This window comes from Leopardus geoffroyi, chromosome E3, assembly GCF_018350155.1.
Source record: "Leopardus geoffroyi isolate Oge1 chromosome E3, O.geoffroyi_Oge1_pat1.0, whole genome shotgun sequence".
NCBI classification, from domain to species: domain Eukaryota; kingdom Metazoa; phylum Chordata; class Mammalia; order Carnivora; family Felidae; genus Leopardus; species Leopardus geoffroyi.
The window spans coordinates 41,378,142-41,400,374 of record NC_059340.1 but is presented as its reverse complement, the minus strand read 5'-3'; the positions used below and the strand labels follow the sequence as shown (position 1 = coordinate 41,400,374).

The 22,233-nt window shown below is 65.8% G+C and overlaps 5 protein-coding genes across 17 annotated transcripts; 3 read left to right on the top strand and 2 right to left on the bottom strand.

The window, feature by feature from the left end:
• The first annotated feature begins 87 nt into the window (after positions 1-87).
• On the top strand, positions 88-5,877 carry RHOT2 (ras homolog family member T2). 3 transcript variants are annotated; one of them, XM_045461525.1, is made up of 19 exons: positions 88-258; positions 391-449; positions 539-620; positions 709-752; positions 1,648-1,701; positions 2,188-2,240; positions 2,315-2,423; positions 2,623-2,724; positions 2,811-2,909; positions 3,042-3,150; positions 3,241-3,361; positions 3,599-3,683; positions 3,780-3,922; positions 4,006-4,106; positions 4,186-4,316; positions 4,449-4,529; positions 4,646-4,768; positions 4,857-5,059; positions 5,345-5,877. In XM_045461525.1, exons 1-19 carry the CDS (start codon positions 222-224, stop codon positions 5,469-5,471), a joined length of 1,863 nt encoding a protein of 620 aa, XP_045317481.1. In that variant the 5' UTR covers positions 88-221; the 3' UTR covers positions 5,472-5,877. The 3 variants fall into 3 exon arrangements, with proteins under 3 accessions (XP_045317481.1, XP_045317482.1, XP_045317480.1); XM_045461526.1 differs by having other exon boundaries at positions 109-258; positions 396-449; XM_045461524.1 differs by having other exon boundaries at positions 111-258; positions 396-620.
• A 1,529-nt stretch (positions 5,878-7,406) lies between these two features.
• Positions 7,407-10,121, top strand: RHBDL1 (rhomboid like 1). 9 transcript variants are annotated; one of them, XM_045461541.1, is made up of 8 exons: positions 7,412-7,572; positions 7,833-8,201; positions 8,456-8,680; positions 8,758-8,906; positions 9,024-9,136; positions 9,211-9,311; positions 9,392-9,452; positions 9,622-10,121. In XM_045461541.1, the coding sequence occupies exons 1-8, from the start codon at positions 7,534-7,536 to the stop codon at positions 9,798-9,800; spliced, it is 1,236 nt and encodes a 411-aa protein (XP_045317497.1). In that variant the 5' UTR covers positions 7,412-7,533; the 3' UTR covers positions 9,801-10,121. The 9 variants fall into 9 exon arrangements, with proteins under 9 accessions (XP_045317501.1, XP_045317498.1, XP_045317497.1 ...); XM_045461539.1 differs by having other exon boundaries at positions 7,415-7,572; positions 9,529-10,121; XM_045461544.1 differs by having other exon boundaries at positions 7,417-7,572; positions 8,043-8,201; positions 9,529-10,121.
• A 1,392-nt stretch (positions 10,122-11,513) lies between these two features.
• STUB1 (STIP1 homology and U-box containing protein 1) lies at positions 11,514-14,086 on the top strand. The gene is made up of 7 exons (XM_045461548.1): positions 11,514-11,974; positions 12,503-12,701; positions 12,788-12,953; positions 13,164-13,251; positions 13,376-13,432; positions 13,522-13,638; positions 13,716-14,086. The coding sequence occupies exons 1-7, from the start codon at positions 11,816-11,818 to the stop codon at positions 13,839-13,841; spliced, it is 912 nt and encodes a 303-aa protein (XP_045317504.1). The 5' UTR covers positions 11,514-11,815; the 3' UTR covers positions 13,842-14,086.
• Positions 13,373-15,888, bottom strand: JMJD8 (jumonji domain containing 8). Of its 3 annotated transcripts, none has more exons than XM_045461552.1 (10): positions 15,616-15,888; positions 15,439-15,537; positions 15,236-15,284; positions 15,062-15,158; positions 14,899-14,967; positions 14,675-14,794; positions 14,512-14,600; positions 14,302-14,436; positions 14,088-14,215; positions 13,373-13,542 (listed from the first exon to the last, which is right to left on the bottom strand). In XM_045461552.1, the coding sequence occupies exons 1-9, from the start codon at positions 15,729-15,731 to the stop codon at positions 14,135-14,137; spliced, it is 855 nt and encodes a 284-aa protein (XP_045317508.1). In that variant the 5' UTR covers positions 15,732-15,888; the 3' UTR covers positions 13,373-13,542; positions 14,088-14,134. The 3 variants fall into 3 exon arrangements, with proteins under 3 accessions (XP_045317508.1, XP_045317507.1, XP_045317509.1); XM_045461551.1 differs by having other exon boundaries at positions 14,119-14,215; positions 15,616-15,882; XM_045461553.1 differs by having other exon boundaries at positions 14,119-14,215; positions 14,512-14,579; positions 15,616-15,871.
• A 50-nt stretch (positions 15,889-15,938) lies between these two features.
• On the bottom strand, positions 15,939-21,130 carry WDR24 (WD repeat domain 24). Its single transcript, XM_045461523.1, has 8 exons — positions 20,009-21,130; positions 18,849-19,026; positions 18,028-18,700; positions 17,354-17,472; positions 17,154-17,275; positions 16,955-17,059; positions 16,535-16,875; positions 15,939-16,381 (listed from the first exon to the last, which is right to left on the bottom strand). The coding sequence occupies exons 1-8, from the start codon at positions 20,487-20,489 to the stop codon at positions 16,028-16,030; spliced, it is 2,373 nt and encodes a 790-aa protein (XP_045317479.1). The 5' UTR covers positions 20,490-21,130; the 3' UTR covers positions 15,939-16,027.
• Positions 21,131-22,233: the final 1,103 nt, after the last annotated feature.

Genomic DNA, 22,233 nt, shown 5'->3' with positions numbered 1-22,233 from the left:
CGCGGTGCCCAGTGTGCCCGCGCGGTGGCGCCGCCGCACAGTCCGGACGCTCTGGCCCGCCTCGCTCGTTAGTGCGGCTCCGCGGGCGGGGGGGCGGAAGTGCGGGCGGGGGGCGGAAGTGCGGGCAAGTGGGAGAGCGTGGGTTGGATCCGTGATCGGGGTCGGGCCGGGGTCGAGCCGAGATCGGGGTCGAGATCCAAATCCGGATCCGTGCGGCCGCCATGAAGCGGGATGTGCGCATCTTGCTCCTGGGAGAGGGTAGGACCCCGGGCTTGGGAGCGGGGGAGGGGGGGGTGCTTGGGGCCACCGGGGTCGCGGCGAGGGTCCGGCCTCATTGGGGCTGGGGCGCCGCGCTCTTGGCCGCTGCGCTGACCGCTCCGCCCCGCGCAGCCCAGGTGGGAAAGACGTCGCTGATCCTGTCTCTCGTGGGCGAAGAGTTCCCCGCGGAGGTAAGAGCCGAGCGCGGCCGCACCCCTCGGTGACTCTCCGGCGCGACCTCCCTCCGTCCCGGGCCACCGGTACGCCGCGTCTTTTCCAGGTCCCTCCCCGAGCAGAAGAGATCACCATCCCCGCAGACGTCACCCCGGAGAAGGTGCCCACCCACATCGTGGATTACTCAGGTAGAGCCGGCCCGCCCAGCCCACCCCCCGCCTCTGCCCAGGAACAGGCATTTGGACAGTTCTGCAGTAGCGTGTGTTTTCTTTCCAGAAGCCGAGCAGACGGCGGAGGAGCTTCAGGAAGAGATTGACAAGGTACAGCTTGCCCTGAGGGCTCAGGAAGGGGGTGCTGATCACTTAGGGCCTGGGTGCGGGCTGCTGCCTCCGCCTTATCTGCTTCTCTCTCCGAGGGATTAGACTAAGGTGCTCCGGTGCCTGAGGCTTCTCTAATCCCTCCCTGACCTCCCAGTACTGAGAGTTGTCCGGCTCCTCTGACTCACCCCGCTGGGAGCTAGGGAGAAGAGGGGCCCTGGTACCCACACCACATGGCTGGCCAGCCCCTTGGCTCAGTGCGCCCATTGTTTGCTCATCTGGTGGGCTCTGGGGAGCAGTCTCAGTGTTCTTCAAAGTGACCCCTTAGGCACCTCCGTGCCTTGGCCACCTATCGTCCCATCCTGTAGTCCGGTCCACTGCTCCAAGCCTCTGGACCCTAGCGGGTGCTGTGACCACGGCTATAGGTCATCGTTGCTCGTGTGCTGTCACAGGAGGATCTGTACCTGAACCAGGCAGCGATGGGGGAGGTGGGGGCGGGTAGCTGTCCCTGTAGCTCCTGCTGTGTTCTGGGCATTGCTGGGCAAGGGCAATGGCCACCGTTACTCAGAGGCGGCCTTTTTGCCACCGTCATCCTTCACGGCGTACTTCGTTATTCTCTGTGCGCGAGATGACAAGGGAATGCAGGGCCGGGGTGCCAAGTTCTGGGGGCGGCGGTGTCGGTCCTGAGCCCTCCAGGAGCCTCACTGGCCAGAGCTGCAGTGCTCGGGCCTGGCAGCCGCAACACCCCCACCGCCAAGAGGGACTTGCCAAGTTGGAGCAGCTGACGGCAGCCGGGGAGCATCGGCTAGAGGGGCGTTTCCAAGGTCTCCGGCCCCGTCAAGGGCAGCGTGAAGCAAGGAGCCCGTGGTCACGCCGTGCCTCACCCCCTTTCCCGCAGGCAAACGTGGTGTGCGTGGTGTATGACGTGTCTGAGGAGGCTACCATCGAGAAGGTGAGGGGGTAGAGCTCCTGATCCAACCCCGGTCCTTGCTGCTGCCACCCACCTCCATGCCGCCCTCCATACAGACTTCGGGTGGACGCCTTGCTGACCCAGGCTCTGGGCGACTTGTACTTGTGTCTGGCCCCATCTCCGACCAGTGCTTCAGGAAACCTCGCGGAGCCACGCTGGGTGCGGGGGCCTGTAGCCAGGACCCCGCAGCTTCCCCGGGGAGCTCCTGTGGCCCTGTCTCCCCTCAGGGCCCGTGGGTGGTCAGAAATCTGTGGAATGGGGTGCCGTGGGCTGCTGATCCCAGGTCCCTTGGGTGTGTTTGCTAGGATCACGTGAGGTGCCACCTGCTGTCCTCTCCAAGCGGGCACATTCCCGGCATCTGTGACTGTCCCTCAGTGGGCCTCGACCTCCCCCTTCTAGGCGTGAGTTCCAGGTGGGAGCCGTGGGGCAGGCAGGCCCCTCTCCTCACGGCTAGGCCTTGCTTTTCAGATCCGCACCAAATGGATCCCACTGGTGAACGGGGGTACCGAGAGGGGCCCCAGGTAACGGGCAGGGCCCAGGGGGGTGGGCCCCGCCAGCTCCCCCCGCCATGGTGACCATGGGTCTCTCTCCCCAGAGTCCCCATCATCCTGGTGGGCAACAAGTCAGACCTGCGGGCGGGCAGCTCGATGGAGGCTGTGCTGCCCATCATGAGCCAGTTCCCTGAGATCGAGACCTGCGTGGAGGTGAGTGGCGGGTGAGACCGGGAACCCAGCAGCAAGGCCCTGCAGCCCGCGCCCCTGCGCCGCTGTCCCCGGGGCCTCAGCCGGTGTCCTTGAGGCCAGGTGCAGCCTTGCGTGCTACCTTGTGCCAGCATCTTCCTCGGGGGCCCTTCGAGTCCTCTGATCCCGGGCACGTTTCTGAGTCTGTCTCCGTGGCCGCCAGTGCTCTGCCAAGAACCTGAGAAACATCTCGGAGCTGTTCTACTACGCACAGAAGGCTGTGCTGCACCCCACGGCCCCGCTCTACGACCCTGAAGCCAAGCAGGTGGGCGGCCGGCAGGGTGAGGAGGTGAAGCTGACCGGCGGGGGGCGGGGGCGGTGGGGTACGTGCTGAGCCGGCTGTCCCTGCAGCTGAGGCCCGCGTGTGTCCAGGCCCTCACGCGCATCTTCAGGCTCTCAGACCAGGACCTAGATCAGGCGCTCAGTGACGAGGAACTCAACGCGTTCCAGGTGCGGCCCCCTCTGCTGCTGGTGCCCACCCCTCGAGGGCTCAGCTGCGCTCCGTGCCTCGGGTGCCCTTAGTGACGCTGAGCGGTCGCTGAGGCGGCTGGCCGGCTGATGGCGACTTTCCCTCGGGGGCAGAAATCCTGCTTCGGCCACCCCCTGGCCCCCCAGGCCCTGGAGGACGTGAAGACGGTGGTGTGCAAGAACGTGGCGGGAGGTGTGCGGGAGGACCGGCTGACCCTGGACGGTGAGTCCTGGCGCCCTGCCCGTCCCTTGGGAGCAGGGAGGAGTCAGGCCGCGCCCGGCGTCACTCGCCCTTCTGCCCCTTCCGGGACAGGCTTCCTTTTTCTGAACACGCTGTTCATCCAGCGTGGCCGCCACGAGACCACGTGGACCATCCTGCGGCGCTTTGGCTACGGCGACACGCTGGAGCTGACCCCGGACTACCTTGCTCCGCCGTGAGTGCTGGGCGGGGCGCCGGGCTCCCCCTGTCTTCTCCGTGTCAGGCCGGTGCCCGGGGGGCTCCTCAGCCCCCCCACCCCCGCAGGGAGGCAGGCTGGGAGGAACGCACGGGCGGACTCTGCTCTGCCGAGGGGGTGATGCGGGAACCTCCCCGTCCCGGGACACGGGGGGTGTGGGGAGCGTGGTGGGCACGGGGCTCCCTGGGAACCAGAGAGCCCCTGCCACCCCCACAGGCTCCACGTGCCCCCCGGCTGCAGCACCGAGCTCAACCACTTCGGCTACCAGTTTGTGCAGAGGGTGTTTGAGAAGCACGATCAGGTGAGGGTGTCGTGACTCCCGCCGTGCGCCCCCCCCCCCCCCCTCCCAGCCCCTCCAGCCTGCAGGCACACGTCCCCACAGCTTCTCTGCCTGTAGGACCACGATGGCAGCCTCTCGCCTGTGGAGCTGGACAGCTTCTTCAGCGTGTTTCCAGCTGCGCCCTGGGGCTCCCGGCTGCCTCTTGAGGTCCCCACCGAGGCGGGCCGGCTGCCCCTGCACGGGTACCTCTGCCAGTGGACGTGAGTGCCACCCCTGCCACCGCCCCCTCCCGCTCGGCGGTGACCGCACGCCTCCCTGGCCTCACGTCCCTCCTGTCCCCCAGCCTGGTGACCTACTTGGATGTCCGGCGCTGCCTTGAGCACCTTGGTTACTTGGGTTACCCCACTCTCTGCGAGCGGGACTCCCAGGCCCACGCCATCACAGGTGGGCATCCGCCCTCTCACCCCAAGCCCAGCCCCTCCCGGGCGGCCCCCTCAGTCACGCCTTGGCTGTCTGTCCACAGTCACGCGTGAGAAGAGGTTGGATCAGGAGAAGGGGCAGACGCAGAGGAACGTCCTCCTGTGCAAGGTGGTGGGAGCCCGCGGAGTGGGCAAATCCGCCTTTCTGCAGGCCTTCCTCGGCCGCCGTCTGGGGGTGAGCGTCCGAGTATCCCTGGGCGAGGGGGCCCTGCTCCTGCCCCGGCCCTCCCCCCGCCGCCCGAGGGGCAAGGGGCTCTGGGCAGCTTCTAGGCCGGTGGGCTTCAGACGCCTCCCTCCTCCGCGCCAGGATCGCAGGGAGTTCCCCGAGGAGCCTGCCGTCTACGCCATCAACACGGTACAGGTCAACGGGCAGGAGAAGTACCTGATAGTGAGTGTGACCCCCCGCCCCCCGGGATAGACCCCGAGTCCGTGCGGGGGGACCTGTCTCGATGTGGCCCAGAGGGCCAAGCCCCGGACCCCTTCCTGAGACCGCCCTGTGTCTAGCTGTGCGAGGTGAGCGCAGACAGCCTGTTGGCCGCCGCACCCGATGCTGCTTGTGACGTGGCCTGCTTGATGTTCGATGGCAGCGACCCCGGGTCCTTTGCGTTCTGTGCCAGCGTCTACAAGGCAAGGCCCCCACCCCTAGTCCCTTTGGGGCAGGACCCTGGCCCAGGCCACCGGGGATTGCACCGTGACGTGGCCCCTCTCTCCGCAGCGCCACTACATGGACGGGCAGACCCCCTGCCTCTTCGTCTCTTCCAAGGCTGACCTGCCTGAGGGCATCTCGCCACCTGGCCTGTCGCCTGCGGAGTTCTGCCGCAGGCACCGGCTGCCCGCCCCTGCTCCGTTCTCCTGCGCCAGCCCGGCCAGGCTCAGCACCGCTGTCTTCACCCGGCTCGCTGCCATGGCCACTTTCCCGTGGGTACCGGCACACAGCCCCTGTGGTGGGAGCCTGTCCTCAGCCCGGTGACCGGTAGCCTCTGTCACCGGGAGAGCAGGACGGCTGTAGCCGTGTGGTCGGGGTCACGCAGGTGCGGGGCGGGTCTGGTCTCGCCGGTGGCCCCCTGCCGTGGGAGCCCTCTCGTTCCCCACGCCAACAGCCCCGTGGGCTCTGGGGCTTTCCAGGAGGCGGGTGGGGGTGTGGCAGCAAGCTTCCGGGCAGCGTCCCGGAGGCGCCTCCAGCCGGCCTCTCTTTTCTTGCAGACACCTGGCCCACGGGGAGCTGCACTCTACCTCCTTCTGGCTTCGGGTGACACTGGGGGTCATCGGGGCTGCCGTCACTGCTGTTCTCAGCTTCTCACTCTACAGGGCCCTGGTGAAGACCCGATGAGGCCTCAGGGGCCCCCGGGTGTTGGTATTGGGGCCACGTGCTCGAGGGGACCTAACTTCTGTCTGGACCTGGTTTCTGGGGACACTTTGCCCACTGCCCTGGCCGTGCCCAAGACCCATGGGTGGGTCCCGAGGTTCTGGGGGCACTGGGGATCATGAGCGAGGAAGTGTGTGACCCCAGACTCCAGTAGTTCTCAGGGCTCCACACCTTTCTGGTCCCAGGCAGCCAGTGGGCGTGAAGGGTGTCGGAAAACAGAACTTTGGGCCGGAGGCGGGGGGCAGGAAGGGGTTGAGCGCCGTGTCGCCTTCCTCCCTGGTTTGGAGACGGGTCCAGTGCCGCACCCCTCTCAGAAGGCATCAGCTCGGGTGTCCTGATTAAACTTTGCTGGTGTCTTTTGCATCTCGAATCCTGCTTTCGGAAGACAACTTTTCTTGAATCCGCTAAAATGTGTCCTTTGTCTCGCATGGGCTTGAAAGCTCGCCACTGGCTCCCACGCCTCCTCCAGGTCTGGGGCCCACTCTGGGGTCTCATTCGCGGCCCAGCTGCAGCTTACGAGCCTCTGCACCCTTCCAGGTCCATGCTGGCCTGAGGGGATCTGCTACCTGAGAGCCTCCTGAGGCCCCGCCCCGGGGCCGGTGTGCCCCGCAGCACTGCCTCCCCACCCCCACCCCCAGTTTGAGCATCCTGTTAGTTAGCGAGGCTGTGGTGTATGGAAGATGGGGGACTCTGCAGTGGGACGGGGGCCTGCCCAGATGTCGCCCTTCTGGTGCGGTCCGGCCCCAGCCTGGGGTATCTGCCCTGTTTCCTCAGGCCCTGACCAGAGGCCTCTGCCCCTCTCCCTGGGCAGGGGACAGCCAGAGACCCCAGCCTGCAGGGCTGGGGGTGGGGGGGCCCGGCTTGGGGCTGGGCTTCAGCACTTCTTAGGTGTTCGCTCGGTATGTGTTCTGGTGTCTGGAGCAGTGAGCCCGTGGTGTGGCGAGGTGCCCTTCCTGCCATCGCAGTCCTGAGAGGCACCTTCCCCAAGTCCCCAAATGCTCTTTGCAGGAGTTGGGGCGGGGGGGGGGGGGCTTGCTGCTCCACGGGGAGGCTCAGCCCTGCTGAAGGGTCTGGGGTTGACTCTGAAATTGTCCCTCCAACATCCCTGCCAGCCTCCCGGCCCGCTGGCCCACAGGGGCAGCTCTCACCTGCCTTAGGGTGGGGCAGGATGCTCTTTCTAGCCACTGGGGTTGCTATGATGACACATTCCTTTGCTCTCTGTCACCTCTATTGCTAGAGGGCTCTACTTGCCGTCCCCAGAAAGTAGTGACCTTTCCTAGCCAGCTGCGGCCTCGTGTGTTGGGGGCTCTGCCCCAATGCCCATGGGTCTGTCTCGGCTCCCAGTGAACTGGAACTGGGGGTCCTGCCTTGCAGCATCGCGGCCGCAGGAGTGGTCAGGGGCCTCCAGGCCCAGATGGGTGCTGGGGCTCAGCCTCCACGGGCTGAGCAAGGACAGCTGCACTGAGCCTCCCCGACTCCCGCTAGTTGCCCTGTTGGACTTGGTTCCCACACGGAGGGGCTGTGGTGTGTTCTTAACGCCTGGGAGCAAGCGTGTTTGGCAGGCCTGCCGCACCTTCAGGGGAGCCCTGGCCTGGTAAGGACTCCCAGGCAGTGCGGTGGTCAGGAAGGCTTCCCCGAGGAGGTGGCTTCAGCGCTGAGGCCCCAAGCAGAGGGGCGCGCGAGGGAGGGATCTGGACGCTGCCGTGTGACTCAGTTTCCCAGTCGCTTCCCCGCGTAACGAGCGGCCCCGGAGCGGGACGGCAGCAAGCGTGGCGGCGAGACCCCAGCTCCGGTCGCGGCCGTTCCTGCCTGCGGCGCGTCCGCAGGCAGGGCGCGCGCGTGTCCCGGCCGCGCGTGGCGGGGCGGGCGGCGGCAGCGTGCGCGCGGGGGCGGGCGGCTCTGGCTCGGTGACGCGGCGCCGAACGGAGCGGGCGGAGCGGGCGGGCCGGGGCGGAGCGGAGTCCTCCGCAGAGCAGCCCCTTCCGGCCGCGGCCGCCGACCCCGGCCCCCGGCCCCGCCTGGCTCTATGGACAGGAGCTCGCTGCTGCAGCTTATCCAGGAGCAGGTGCGTGGGGTGGGTGGGGGGCGCCGGCACCGCCCCCGCCGCAGCCCTCGGCCCAACGTCGCGTTGGGCCGAGGCGACGGAGCTCCCAGAGAGCCGCGGTCCAGCCCCCGCTTGGCGCTTAGCCTCTCAAGCCCCCTCCCCCACGACCTCGGCCCCCCCCCCCTGCGTGAGACCCCAGGAGAGGGCCAGCCAGACCAGGGAGCCTGGGGAGGTCCAGGAGGGAGGGAGATTGTGCTCAGACCTTGGTCCTATCCTTTCAGGAGGAGGGGCAGGGCAGAAATGAGGCGGGGAGGCCCCTAAGAGCTGTAGGAGCTGAAGGCCTGGGACCCAGGCACTGGTGTCCTGGCGGCTCCGGGGACTACGTGGGTACAGAGGTCTGGTCTCAGGGTGCTTGGAGCCTGCCTCTCCCAGCTGGCCTGACCCACCCTCAAGCCTTGGCCGGCGGCCCCCCCCCACCCCCACCCCAGCAGCTGGACCCTGAGAACACAGGTTTCATCGGTGCGGACACCTTCACTGGCCTGGTGCACAGCCATGAGCTGCCTCTGGACCCAGCCAAGCTGGACATGCTGGTGGCCTTGGCCCAGAGCAACGAGCGGGGCCAGGTCTGCTACCAGGAGCTGGTGGACCTGGTCAGTGCCATAACGGGCAAACAGCAAGGGTACGGGCCCAGGCCTTGACAGGCACAGTGCCCTGGCCAGAGTGGCCAGAGTGGGGTGGGCGGGCAGCCCTCACTCCCTGCCCTTCCCACCAGGGAGGGGTGTGCACTTGGGGCAGGGCCTCAGACTCTGCCAGAAGCTGGGCGGGGCCAAGGGGGCAGGGTGGCCGGGGGTGGGTGGGCAGGGAGTACGGTGGCCCATGCTTAGGGCCCCCCCCCCCCCCCCAGATCAGCAGTAAACGCTCAAGCAGCTTTAAGCGGGCCATCGCCAACGGACAGAGGGCCCTGCCCCGGGACGGGCTGCTGGATGAGCCAGGCCTGGGCGTCTACAAGCGGTTTGTGCGCTACGTCGCCTACGAGATCCTGCCCCGGGAGGTGGACCGCCACTGGTACTTCTACCGGCACCGCAGCTGCCCACCCCCCGTGTTTATGGCCTCGGTCACCCTCGCCCAGGTGTGCCCACCTGTCCACCACTCTGGGAACCGCCCCCACGCCTGGCCTCGCCTGGCCCTAACTCCTCTGTCTCCCAGATCATCGTGTTCCTGTGCTACGGGGCCCGTCTCAACAAATGGGTGCTGCAGACCTACCACCCTGAGTACATGAAGAGCCCCCTCGTGTACCATCCCGGCCACCGTGCTCGAGCCTGGCGCTTCCTCACCTACATGTTCATGCACGTCGGGTGAGTCCGGGCCCGCCTCTGGCATCTCTCCGAGGGCGTCAGGAGGACTCAGTCCCTCGAGGCCGGGGCTGGCGGCCTGACCGCTGCCTTCCCATCTGTTCACACCCACACGGCCAGCCTGGAGCAGCTGGGGTTCAACGCGCTCCTGCAGCTGATGATCGGGGTGCCCTTGGAGATGGTGCACGGTCTGCTCCGCATCAGCCTGCTCTACCTGGCCGGCGTGCTGGCAGGTGAGGCAGGCACGTGCCCCCAGGCCTTGTCACCGGTGAGCCTCACCCTCACTGCTCTCCCTTTGCTCACACAGGCTCCCTGACTGTCTCCATTACCGACATGCGGGCCCCTGTGGTGGGGGGCTCTGGTGGGGTCTACGCCCTGTGCTCGGCACACCTGGCCAACGTCGTCATGGTAATAGGGCAGACTGTGGGGCGGGCGTGGGGAGGGGCCCACGAGGCCTGTCTCACAGCCTCTGTCTCACGCTCCATCAGAACTGGGCTGGGATGAGGTGTCCCTACAAGCTGCTGAGGATGGTGCTGGCCTTGGTGTGCAGTAAGTAGGGGGTCAGGGGGCTGGGGGGCCTCAGCCCAAGGCCAGGGTGCCTCCCACCTGCTGCCTTTCTCTGCAGTGAGCTCCGAGGTGGGCCGGGCCGTGTGGCTCCGCTTTTCCCCACCACTGCCTGCCTCAGGCCCACAGCCCAGCTTCATGGCACACCTGGCAGGTGCAGTGGTCGGGGTCAGCATGGGTCTGACCATCCTGCGCAGCTATGAGGAGCGACTTCGGGACCAGTGCGGCTGGTGGGTGGTGCTGCTTGCCTACGGCACTTTCCTGCTCTTTGCCATCTTCTGGAACGTCTTCGCCTATGACCTGCTAGGCGCCCACATCCCCCCACCACCCTGACGGGCTCCTCAGGGCCACACAGGCCAGGGTGCGGGCGTGTGTGGGCCGGCCACCAGGCGAGCCCGCGTGTCCGTCCTCCGTGAATGTACATCTCAAGACTGCTTGTCCTCCGTGGGGACTGGTGGGTCCTGTAGCCCATGGTGTCCAGGCCAAGTCTTACATCAGCCCTGGCCACCCCCTCCCAGGCCTGGGGAGGTAGGACTGCCTGGCCAGGCAGCGGAGGTCCCCAAGTGTGGCCCTGGAGGAGACCCTGCCCCAGCCTCCCCACCACGAGTTGCGGTCTGAGCCTTTTTGGAAAACGAATAAATATTTTACACAGCACCAGGGCTCTGAGGGCGGGCCTGGCCTCCTTCCCACTCGCTGAGCAGACCGCAAGGGCCTTTCCCTCCATGTGGACAGCTTGGGCTCCTCCCTCACTCTTCTGCACTCGTATGCTGTGTAGGGGGGGGCAGGTGGGAGTGGGGAGTGGGGTGGTCCTCACGGTCAGATGAGAGTTCAGCAAGCGTTTATTGAGTTCCTGCAGCAGCCAGCCTCCTCCTTGGCCAGCTCACACCCGGAGAAACCTGTGGCCTGAGGTTACCGGGCAGGTGCAGGCCCTGGGCCACACCCAAGTTCACTCAGCCTGAATCCTGCACTTCTTGGCTGGCACGGTGTCATCAGGTGGCCGGGCTGGGGCCAAGGTCTGGGCACAGCTTCTGCCCCACAGCCCACGTCCATAGTGCTGTCTGCACACGGTGAGGGGTCCACAGCCCTCAGGTACTATCTAGGGAGGGGCAGAGGCAGTTTGGGGCCCCGGGATGCTGGCCAGTCTATGCTGTACAGCCCTGCATTCGCCAGCCTGACCAGGGCCTTGGATGGGATGCCCTCCCTGCCTTCCGACGGGCCCCTCCCTCTGCTGAGGGCTGCGGTGTGGTTCTGCACCCGGCTCAGGTGCAACACTTAGGGCTTGTGGGCGTACTGCAGCGCTGGCTGGGCCGGCACTGCGGCCACTGCGGCCTTCGGACGTGAAGGCTGCCGCCTCTGGAGCTCCCGCAGCCAGGACGGTTATGGGCAGTAAAGGGGCAGCCCTCATGCCCCGCCAGCGTCTGGACGACCTCGGCGTAGGGCTGCCGTTCCTAGGGATCCCCAAGTGTCATAGACGTGGCCCTGGGCTCACTTTACAGACAGGGGCACTAACACGCCCGGTCTCGCGACCCCGCCGGGGCGCCCAGCTCTCCGGACTAACCCGAGCCAGTCGCGAGGCCCACAATTCCGTGACGGCTGCCCGCACGTCGGCCTGGAGGCGGAGGGCGCCGGCCGAGCGCTGCACCACCAGGTCGGGCCGCGGCCCCTCCGCGGCCAGATCGGGGCAGATCGGGTTGGGGGTCACGGGTGGTGGACCTCACCCGGGGGGCCCGCCCCCACGCCGCGAGGCCCCGCCCCACACGTGGGAAGCCCTCACCACCCGCTTGCACGCCGGCAGCCGCTCCAGTTCGTCCCGTGTCACGTGCTTCTCCGCTCGGCCCTCGGTGGCCGCGGACACTCGTCTCGACACCTGGGGAAGGGCGGTGACGGAGACTCGGGCATCGGGGGTGGTCCGCCCTACCATCGGCCCAGGGCCTCGAGCCGCTCTGGCGGTCCCGGCGCGCCCGCAGCACCACGCCGTGGAGCGCCGGGACCACGGCCCGGCGGCTGGAGGCCTCAGGCCCCACTGCCCGCGGACAGCCGCCATGTTCACGCGCGGGGCGGGGCCTCGGCGGGGCGGGGCTGACATCATCCCCGGTTACTCTTGACGCTTCTGTAGCCTTCCGAAGTCGCGGGTCGCTTTGCCTCGAGCGCATGCTCCAGCCGGCCCCACCCCCGCAGCCCGTCGGACGCACACGCGTCCCCGCCCACCGCGGCCGGAAGTTCCGGTGGCGGATCGCTGGACCGGGCCCGAGCGGATCGCGGGCTCGGGCTGCGGGCTCGGGCTGCGGGCGCTGGGTGGGCCAGACGCGGAGCCTGGGAGCTGAGCCCAGGCTGTGCCGCGCGGCGCCATGAAGGGCAAGGAGGAGAAGGAAGGCGGCGCGCGGCTGGGCGCCGGCGGCGGAAGCCCCGAAAAAAGCCCGAGCGCGCAAGAGCTCAAGGAGCAGGGCAACCGGCTCTTCGTGGGCCGCAAGTACCCGGAGGCGGCGGCCTGCTACGGCCGCGCCATCGTGAGTGCACCCGCGCCGGGGAGGGGATCTGCGACCGGGCCAGGGGAGGGGGCGGGGCCCCGACTTCGGGCCCGGGGCCTTCGAAGGGTCCTGGCTCGTACGCGCGGACGTTTGGGCCCCGAGAGTTTAGCGATGCTCTTATTCCAAAGGTGTCAAGGCCGCTGCTCTCCAGCCAGTGCTGCTTGCTGGAGAAGTATGTTGAGTGGGGCGTCAGGGTGCTTGAGGTTCCCGGGCAGCGGACGAGGGATCCCTGTTCCTTGAGAACTCCAGGCCCAAAGCTGGGGATCTCCACAGGGCTCGGAAATTTATCTCGGCGACATTTCGTGGGAGGCAAGAAGGTGGGCTCAGGCAGGCCTTGGGACCGGGAGCGCACCTTCCACTAATCTTTAGCACGCAGGAGCTTTGAAACTGAGAAATTTCTGGTGTCTTGATTGTCGCCGTGGGTTCCAAACTGGGATAGGGTTTAGGACAGAGGGGGGCGCGCAGAGCTCACTTCCTCATGCTGGCTGGCCCGGCCTTGGTCCCCAGACCCGGAATCCTCTGGTGGCAGTGTACTACACCAACCGGGCACTGTGCTACCTGAAGATGCAGCAGCACGAGCAGGCCCTAGCAGACTGTCGGCGGGCCCTGGAGCTGGACGGGCAGTCTGTGAAGGCACACTTCTTCCTGGGACAATGCCAGCTAGAGATGGAGAGCTATGATGAGGCCATTGCCAACCTGCAGCGAGGTGGGCCTACCGGTCATGAGGTTGTAGGGGTGCCTGGGACCAGGTGGATAGTCTGGCCAGGTGACCCGAAGCCCCTCTCCCCCCAGCCTACAACCTCGCCAAGGAGCAGCGGCTCAACTTTGGGGATGACATCCCTAGTGCCCTGCGCATCGCCAAGAAGAAGCGCTGGAACAGCATCGAGGAGCGGCGCATCCACCAGGAGAACGAGCTGCACTCCTACCTCACCCGGCTTATTGTGGCCGAGCGGGAGAGGTGAGCTGTGCAAGCGGCAGGCTCCGCGTGCCCCCCACCCCCCTCAAGTCAGCACTCTCGGGCTGATTCGGAGGCAAGAACACGAGTGTTTATTGAAGGCCAACACGGGCGAGCAGGAGACGGAGGGAAACGAAACCCGAACAAGGGGTGGGTGGAGTGTGGCCTCTCCCGGCCAGACCCATTTCTGACTAGCTCCTGGCTGACCCCCAGGGAGCTGGAAGAATGCCAGAGGAACCACGAGGGTGATGAGGACGACAGCCACATCCGGGCCCAGCAGGCCTGCATCGAGGCCAAGCACGTGAGGGTGCCCCAGCCCGTGTGTGGGTGTGCGACAGACCGCGTGCCTGTGGTGGGAGGGGGCCTGTGCCTGGGGAAGGGGGATGGGGCGTCTGGCCCATGCGTAGCTGCTTGCTTCTCTGCAGGACAAGTACTTAGCAGACATGGATGAGCTTTTCTCCCAGGTGGATGAGAAAAGAAAGGTAAGCCCGGGTAGGTCCTCTGGCGCTGGGGAGCAGGCATCGGAGCGGCGTCCCCTTCCTGGCGCCTGACGGGACTGTCTGTGCTGTAGAAGCGAGACATCCCCGACTACCTGTGTGGCAAGATCAGCTTTGAGCTCATGCGGGAGCCGTGCATCACCCCCAGTGGCATCACCTACGACCGCAAGGACATCGAGGAGCACCTGCAGGTGAGGGCCCACATGTGTTGGGAGCAGGACCCTAAGCACTGAGCGCTTTCTGACCCTGTTGTCACTGCACACTGCAGCGTGTGGGTCACTTTGACCCTGTCACCCGGAGCCCCCTGACCCAGGAACAGCTCATCCCGAACCTGGCCATGAAAGAGGTCATTGATGCGTTCATCTCTGAGAACGGCTGGGTGGAGGACTACTGAGGCCGGGCGAGTGCAAGGGCAGCCCGCCTTGCCTAGTATCCTGGCCCAGGAGGGCCTTGGGGCAGTAGCTCCCAGTCCCTGTACATAGTTTGTGTCCCTAGATCCCTGCCCCGGTGTCCCCACCCCCACCCTCATCAGTTTCGCTGCTGGACCATGAACCCCACCTCCACCTGTCTGGGCCAGAAACAGCAGGTGAGGGTGGGCTGCCGCCACCGCTGTCCTGTAATAAAATCTGTGAGCACTAACAGGGGCGTGTGCTGGTGTGTGCTGGGCTCACCAGCCGCCCACTCTGGCTAGCTGAGGAAGGTGGAGATGAAAACACTGGTGTCCAGGTTTAGTGTGGCGTGCCACCATCGGTCAGGGAAATACAGCACCTGGTGGGGGACGGAGGCGGGGCACAGAAATCAGTTAGGGGCAGCTGGTCCAGCCTGGAGGCCCCTTCCTGTCGTCACCTACTGACCTCGCCAGCCTGGACGGTGCACTCCAGGGGTCTCTCAGATGGTGCCAGGGCTGGGTACACGTCCTGAAGCCAGGCCAGTGTGGTCTTGTTGGGGTGGAACTCCGGTGTCTTCTCGGGGGGGTAAAGGAACCAGCGCTGGGGGCGGAGCAGCAAGGTCACTCTGTGTTGCAGTCAGCGAGCCCCCAGCCTCAGCCCCCATCCTGTGCTGACCTTGCGGCCGTAGACCACCTCTGAGAAGCCGGGCCCGTGCCAGTGGAAAGGCACCCCAGAACCAGCTCCTGTGGAGTTACCGGCAGTCGCTAACCAAACCCAGCCTGTAGTCTCCCCACCCCCTCCCTCTGTCCCATGCCCTCTGCTCCTGCAGGGTACCCACCTGCAACTCCAAAGCTGTAAGCAGCTGTGGTACCCAACAGGCTGAATGGGGGTGGGGAATAGTGCTGGAAAAGTGATGCCCATTCGCTGAAATTATTGTCCCCAAAAAAATACAAAGTGTCTGCCAGCAAAGAACACAGGACACGCAGGAATTTTGGCACCCGAATACTTCCGATGCCCCCGTCCCCTCCCACCCCACCCCAGGGCCGACCAAAGCCCACTCACCGTTGCCCAAGGAGGTAGGATCCTGGGGGTGTAACAGGTGCTCCACATACTCCTGGAAGGGCAGGTCCACTGCGGGAAAGGGGCTGGTCAGGACCCGCTGGGGCCGGTCAGGACCCAATGGGGCCGCCTGCAAGATGCTGGCAGGCAGGGTGGGGCAGCTCACCTTTCCGGTAGGAGTAGGTGTTGGCAGTGCTCAGCCGTACCACGCTGTCCCCAAACGAGGCCAGCAGCTTTTCTCGGGAGCACAGGGCCCGGAACCTCTAAGGGGGTGGGGAGAAGACTCAAGGGCTGGGCCCAGCAAGGGCGGAAAGTAGCCAGGAGGGGCGCCAGCACTCACCGAGTTGTCTGTGAGCCTCTGGAGGATGACGGGTCTGGAGAAGGCGTAGCTAGAAGGGGCAAGAATCACGGCCAAGTCTGACCCGCGCCTGCCCGCTCCAGCCCCCACGCGTTAGTTCAAATAGATCTTGGGAGGTCAGGGAGGACGGGCGGGCCAGAAAGGGCGCGATATCGGCGCTCCGGGGGGGGGGAGGGGGGACGTACTGCTGCACGAACTCGGAGTAGCTAAGGTCGGCCCGACGCTCCACGGCACAGCGCTCCTCCTCCGCCACCGCCGCCGCCGCCCCAGGCCCGCGTCGCTGCCTGCGGGCACAGCTGGTCAGCACCCCCGCCCCACCGCGCGCCCCGGGCCCCACCGCGCGCCCAGACCCCGCCGCTCACCACCCTCCGTCGCCCGCGTCCGCGGCCACCGGCCGGGCCGGGCCCGCCAGCATCCAGAGCGCGAGCAGTAACTGCAGCCGCGCCCCCGACGCCATTAGCCCGCCGCCGCGAGGCATGGCGGGAGCCCCGTCGTCGCGGCAACGGCCCGGAAGCACCTTCCTTTAGCCCGCCCCGGAAGGAAGGGTATTTTCGAAGACGGAGCGAAGGCCACCCGACCCGGGCTAGGGCCACGCCCCTCCGCCAGTTCCCACGGCGACGAGGCCACCTACCCACCCCGGTCGCCCAGCGCGGAAAAACCAACCGGGCCGTCGGCGGCACGACGGGGTGACAGGCAGCCTCAGACTGCGGCTCCCGCGTCCTTTATTTGGTTCGCACGCCCAGCCCCACCCACCCCAGGCCCAGCGCCGATGGGTCACGAGTACTCGCACAAGTGGCCGCAGCCCGCAGGGCAGTGGGAGCTGCCCTCCAGCCACTTCATGATGTGCTGCAGGTGGCCGCCGTGACTGCAGCCCTGGCACCACACGAACAGACCCTTGACCACGTGGTGGCAGACGGCACACATGCTGGCGCAGCGGTGGCACCGGTCACAGACCCAGCCACGGCTGCTCATGGGCCGCTTGCAGTGGCTGCAGTTGACGTGCAGGGTGGTGGAGGCCTGGTTGAGGCAGCTGACGGCGCGGCTGGTGCTGAGCTTGACCACCTGGTTGGACACGTTCCAGAGGCAGAAGCGCTGCAACAGGTCGATGTAGGACGTGTACCAGTGCTCCTGGCGGTGCGGAGAGGGGAGGGAGGCAAGAGGCCGGGAGGTGGGCGCGCTGTGGGCTTCACCCTGAGCGCGCCGGGTGCAGGTGGAGGCAGACATGCGGGGGGTCAGGTCTGGGGGTGGCAGGGAGGCCCTCCCGGAGACCCGGTCACCCACCTGGGTCTGCTCGTCGATGTCCTTGCGCACGCGTTCACCCAGCACGATGAGCACGGACACGGCCATCTGCACGTCGCCCTGCTCGGCGTAGAAGCGCAGCATGTCACACACCAGGGCGCTGAAGAAGTCGGGCGGCAGGCGGCTGTCGTAGAGGGCGTGTGATACCGAGATGAGCGAGAAGGAGGAGTCCATGGGAGCTGAGGAAGCCGCATCAGCCTCGCTGCCGCTCACGTGGGGCGAGTCGGCCTTGTCCTGCAGGTGCTCGGGGCCAGGTGGAGTGTCCACGATCTCGTGGCGTAGCGGGAAGGCCTCCTGGGGCAGCACATATTCGGGCTCCTCCGCTGCAAGGCAGGGGCAGGGAAGGCAGGGGCTGAGCCTCCGGCCCCGCCTCCCAACCCCACTCTCCCGGCCCCCACTCACGGTGTGCGTGTTCCGGGTCCAGCAGGTACAGCTCGTCCTCCTCGCCCTCCACGTCGCCCAGCAGGTAGTCTGCAGGCACATCGCTGCCCTCCGTCTCTTCGTTATCTGCCCACAAGGGAGGGTGGGCGTTCCAGAGGCAGCTGGTTCTGGGATGCCCTGGCCCCACTCCCATCAACCCCCTGCCCGCCCCTCAGCCTACCCTCATTGGTGATGAGTGTGGCTGAGGAGTCAAGCAGCACCGTGTCGCTCCGTGTGTCACCCTTGCTACGGTCCAGCCTGGTCTCACTGCCCAACCCCGGGGCCATATCCTTCAGATTGAAACTGGGGACAGGGAGGGCTGATGGGTAGATGGGTTCCAACGGTCCCACCCTCTGTGGAGAGCCACCCCCAGGCGTCTACCTGTTCATAAGCGGCAAGCCGCAAGAGCTGCCCTTGCCCACGCTGTGGTTGAGGCTGGTGGCAGGCGCCAGGCCAGGGCTGCAGTAGATGATCCGTAGCATGGTCCAGGTCTGTGCCACCTAGGAGCAGCCACCAGGCACTTACAAGGAGCCTGGGTCCCTGGTGCCCCGTGCAGCACCCACCCCCCCACGCCCAGATGGAATCACAACCTCTCAGTGTTCAGCTGCCCCAGGGACCTAGCATCCTGGCCCACCCCAAGCGGGGGAAACTGACGCCCATGCCAAACGCAAAAATTCTAGCCTCCTTCCTACAGGGGAATAGACAAAAGCAGAAATCGAAGGCAGCCAGCACGGAAATGAGCCTGCTGACCCAGGGAGACGAGAGTGGCTGCATGCACCTCTGCAGAGCGGGGACAGCTTGGGAAATCCGAAAGCAAAAATGAGCCTCAAGAGGGCACTTGAACCCCATAACACCCGAGACCTGCACCCAGAGGACGGCACTGGCCTCGGGCTCACGGCAGGGCACTGGGCACCCTGTTACCAGGGTGATGGCTGGTGGTGGGAGCAGCCAGAGCTGAGTGCTAAATCCCTGAAAGGCTTTGGATGTAACAGTCGGAGGAACCGCCAAGGTCACGGCCCCTGGGAGCCCACGGCCTCTGGGGCCACCCCACCTACCTGGTTGCGGCCAAGCTCCCGAGCCACTTTGGCATTGTGGTCACAGAGCTCAGCCAGAGGCCGACCAGCAAGGGCATAACGCTCGGCCGTGTCCACAAACCAGCTCATGCTGCCACTGCCAGGCTCTATCTCGAAGACGCTCAGAGCACTGGAGGCGAGGCCCACAAAAGGCTCGGCAGGGTCCAGCTTGCGCTTGAAGAAGATGGGGTGGCGCCGATCACCAGCGTAGGGCTTGCGCCCAGACTCAGCGGCCACTAGGCTCTCCTTGGCAGCAAAGGCCAGGTCCCCAAAGAGGCCATAGCAGAGGCCTTCGGGGTTGGCGCGCTCAACAGGCTGGCTGGCATCACGGAACAGGTGTTGGCACAGCGTGCTGTCCTTAGAGCCGGAGAGCAGGAAAGAGGGGTCGTGTGGGTGGCGCCAGGCGATGCCCGTTGTGACATCGCGGTGCTCCTCAAACATGGCAGCCGGGACGAAAGGCCGGCGCACGTCCCACACGTAGATGTTATGGTCCACCATCATGGAGCAGGTGGCCAGGTGGTGGCGGCACTCGGGTCGCCACTTGACTCGAGCCACCGAGGCGATGGTTTGCACGCAGTGCACCTCCTTGGCGCGGTGCGTGGTCATGTCCCAGACCTTCACCATCTTGTCACGCCCACCTGTGGCCAGCCAGCCCCTGCAACAGGTCCGTGAAACCCTCAGCATCCTCTCCTGGGGTGGGACGGCTCCCGCTCTCTGCCTCACAGGTTCTGAGGCAGCCCTTCCGTGAGCCCATCCATCCCACCCTACTGCCACCGCCCTCCCCTCCCCACCCCTCCCCACACCTGTCCTCAGGGTGCCAGTCGCAGCAGAAGACAGGTCCGTTGTGGGCTGTGAACATCCTCTCACAGCGGTCCGGCCGCCGAATGTCCCAGAGCTGCACGTTGCCGTTCTCAAAGGTGGAGGCGAAGGTGAAATAGTCTCGGATGCTGAACTGGACGTCCCGCACACTCTCAGACTGGCCTGTGGACATCCATGGAGGGAGAAGGTGAGAGCCAGCCCACAGGAGGCTCCAGGAGAGGAGGCAGCCAGGCGTGGCGGCCTTGGAGTGACTGGACTGCAGTCACATGGCTGCCCATGACCAAGGCCGGGAAGCCTAGGAGGCGGAGTAAACACCCCTAAGCCTGCCTAGGGTGGGCGGTGGTGGGCAGAGGCTTCGCAGAGGAGCTCGAGTACATCGGGTCAGGGAGCAGGGAGCCAGGCATCATGTGGTTTCCGAAGCAGAAACACGACCTCGACTTTCCCTGGATCCTGCATCTGACGTGAGCCCTTGCACAAAGCTGCGGCCTGCCTTCTGGACTGGCCATCGGAGCACTGAGCGTTGTTGGGCTGTCTGCACTCCCCCGAGGGTGCCCCCGCTTCGGCCCCATCCCTTCGCCTTGAGGTGGAGTGCCGGGTCAGCTCCGGGGACCGGAGACCTTAACGGTCCACATCCACCCCCCTGGACCAGCACACCGAGAGCCGTCAAAGACTCCAGCTTTTTCACAGCGCAGGTCGTTCAGGTGTTTTAGGAGGCCCCCCAATTCTCTGAGGCGACCGAGGGCTCCGCCCTGTGCCGCACTTGGTCTCATCAGGGTGAACGGGCCAGCTGGCCTTGAGCCAGTGGCGGAGGCGCTGGGCCTGCTGGGAAAAGAACTTGGGGGGCAGGGGCAGGCAGCATACTCCGCCTCCTCTCATCCCTGAGCTGAGGACCCTGGAGGTCCCCGTGGCTTCCTTCAGTGAAGCGGCCTGGGGCTCTGAGGCAGGAAAAGAGGAGGCAGCAAACCAAAGCATCCGCTCAGCGGCCCAGGTTGGCCGTAGTCTGCTCAGGCTCTCCCTCATCCCACGCCCCCTGCTCCCATGCTGACCCTCAGCCACTCCGGCAGTGCTCTCGGGGAGCACACCTGAAGACTCTGGATGCACGTGGTGCCCTTCTCCACCCGCCCGACCACCTCCAGGGCCTCACCAGAGAAGGTGCTGACAGAGTCCTTCCTGCGGAGGTCGAAGCACTTCATGAAGCCGTCCTGGGAGCCGCTGAGCAGCACGTGGGCTTCGGTGGGGTGGAAGCAGACTTTGTTCACCGTGCGCTTGTGCTCTGTGAACAGCTGGTCCTGCTTGTTGCGCGACGGCCGTCCCAGGTTCCACGTGACCACCACGCCGTTGGTGGCCGCCGTGGCCAGCAGGTTCTCATCCATCTGGTGCCAGACCACGTCGGCGCAGCTCAGGTTGAGGGAGGGCTTGCGGCCCACACGCAGGTTCAACTTCTCCACAAACTGCTCGTCCTCAATGGCGTAGATCTTGAAGATGCTGCGGCCCGCCACGACCACCTGGGCGGCGTCACGGCACACACTGATGGCATTGGCCGGCGCGTCCAGGTGGCAGTGCATGGTGCGGCCCGTCAGCGCACTGCCACCCAGGGCCGTGGTCACTCGGGACATCTTCTCCATGGCTGCCCCGGGGGGGTGGGGACACGAGGCCCGTCAAGTGGGCTGGCCTGGTCAGCCAGGAGGGGTCTGTCAGTCCAGACCCGCCACCCAGGTTGGGTCTCCCAAAACTGCTTAGTCCTGGGCCGGTCAGTCTTGGGGAGCCAATCCAGGACCGTTCACCGCCCCTCAGGAGACACGTCTGACTTGTGGGGAGACCCTACCCGGTCAGTGCCAGCCCTGGTCCCCGCTCCATCCCCCAACAGTCAGACCCGGGTGGTTACTGGACCTTGGGTCAGTCAGTCCCTGCAAGGATGCGAAGTAGTCCCCACAGTCCGTCTCAGGGCCTCCAGGGAAGAGGCGGAAGGGCCAGAGGGGCGCGGCGGCCACCGACGGGACTTCAAGGGCCAAGCCGTGTAAAGAGCCTGAGGGGTCTGGCCGGACGGGAGGCAGGACACCCCGGCGGCGCGGAGCACTGAGAGTGGCGCGCGCTAGGCCGGGGAGGCCGCGGGAACAGGGCTGGAGGGATCGGAGAAGCCTCTCCCTCCGCCGGCACCGGAGCCATCGCCTAAAGCTGCCGGGCGGGCCTGGCCGGAACCGCCGGGCCGGAAGCAGCCCTTCTCTTTCCCGCCCACCTGCTCGCCGGAAGTGGTCCGTGCTTGTCAGCCCCTCAGCGGAACCGGGCACCTCACTGCAAGCGTTCCGGATGAGGGAGCCGAGTTGGTGCAGCCGGAAGGATGGTCCCGAACTGTGGGAGAGGCGCTGCCGTGCGTTCCCGCGGTTCCGCCTCAGCGGTTGGTCTTCTGATGCTGGTGCTCACTCTCCGCCAGCAAGTCCAGCCATCCCTAAACGAGTCCCGAATCCCTGCAGTCGTCTCCACCTCCTTCCTCACTCTCCTCCCCTGGACCCACCTCGTTCCCCCCGATCTGAGCCCCGCACAGCTGCCAGCTACCACTCTTTGGTCTAAGTCCACAGGGCTCCCCACCGCTCTAGGAAAAACCCCCAGACGCCCGGCCTCCGTCTCTCCTGGCGCACTTCCAGCGACGGCCGCTTACACCGCTTCTTCCAGCCCGCCGAGCTCTTTCCTGTCCGGGCCACGCGATTGCTCTGCACTCTCCGCTCTGCAGAAAGCGTCTTCTCCACGCTCCAGGGTTCGGCTTAAGTATCTCGTTGTCAAAGGCCTTCCCCGGCCCCCACATCTAACATGTGGCCTCTCCAGTCACTGTCACCTCCACAGTGCTTGTCAAAACGCATTCCTTTGTTTACTGGTCATTGCGTGTGGCGCACGAGTGTATATCAGGCAGGGATCATGCCTGTCTTGGTCTCCACAAACTCCGGTGCCTGACAGATCCTGCTGGTTCACACCACCCCCGGGCAATCGAACGACCCTCTCTGAGCCGTCCTTTCTTTCCTGGTTTTGAGTCCTGTTCGGTCCTTGCTGTACTGTATGATTATAGGACATCCCTGCCCCCCTCTTAACCTCAGTTACCCAATGCACGAAACAGGGCTCATTTTTGCCCTTCTGGAAGGATGGACTAGATTCTAGATATTTTGAGGTTCATCTTATATGTAATGACTTTGGTATCATTCTCTCCTCCCCAAAGCAAAGAAAGCTTAGGGACCGTCTGTACTGGTCGCTGCTGTGTTCCCAGTCTGCACAGTGGCACCAACCTCTGCGTGTTGAGAGAACCAGAAAGTGTGATGACTTGAGCGGTGCACAAGAGTCCAGAGACTTGGGCCACCCTGGGCAGATACACCTTCCCCTGCC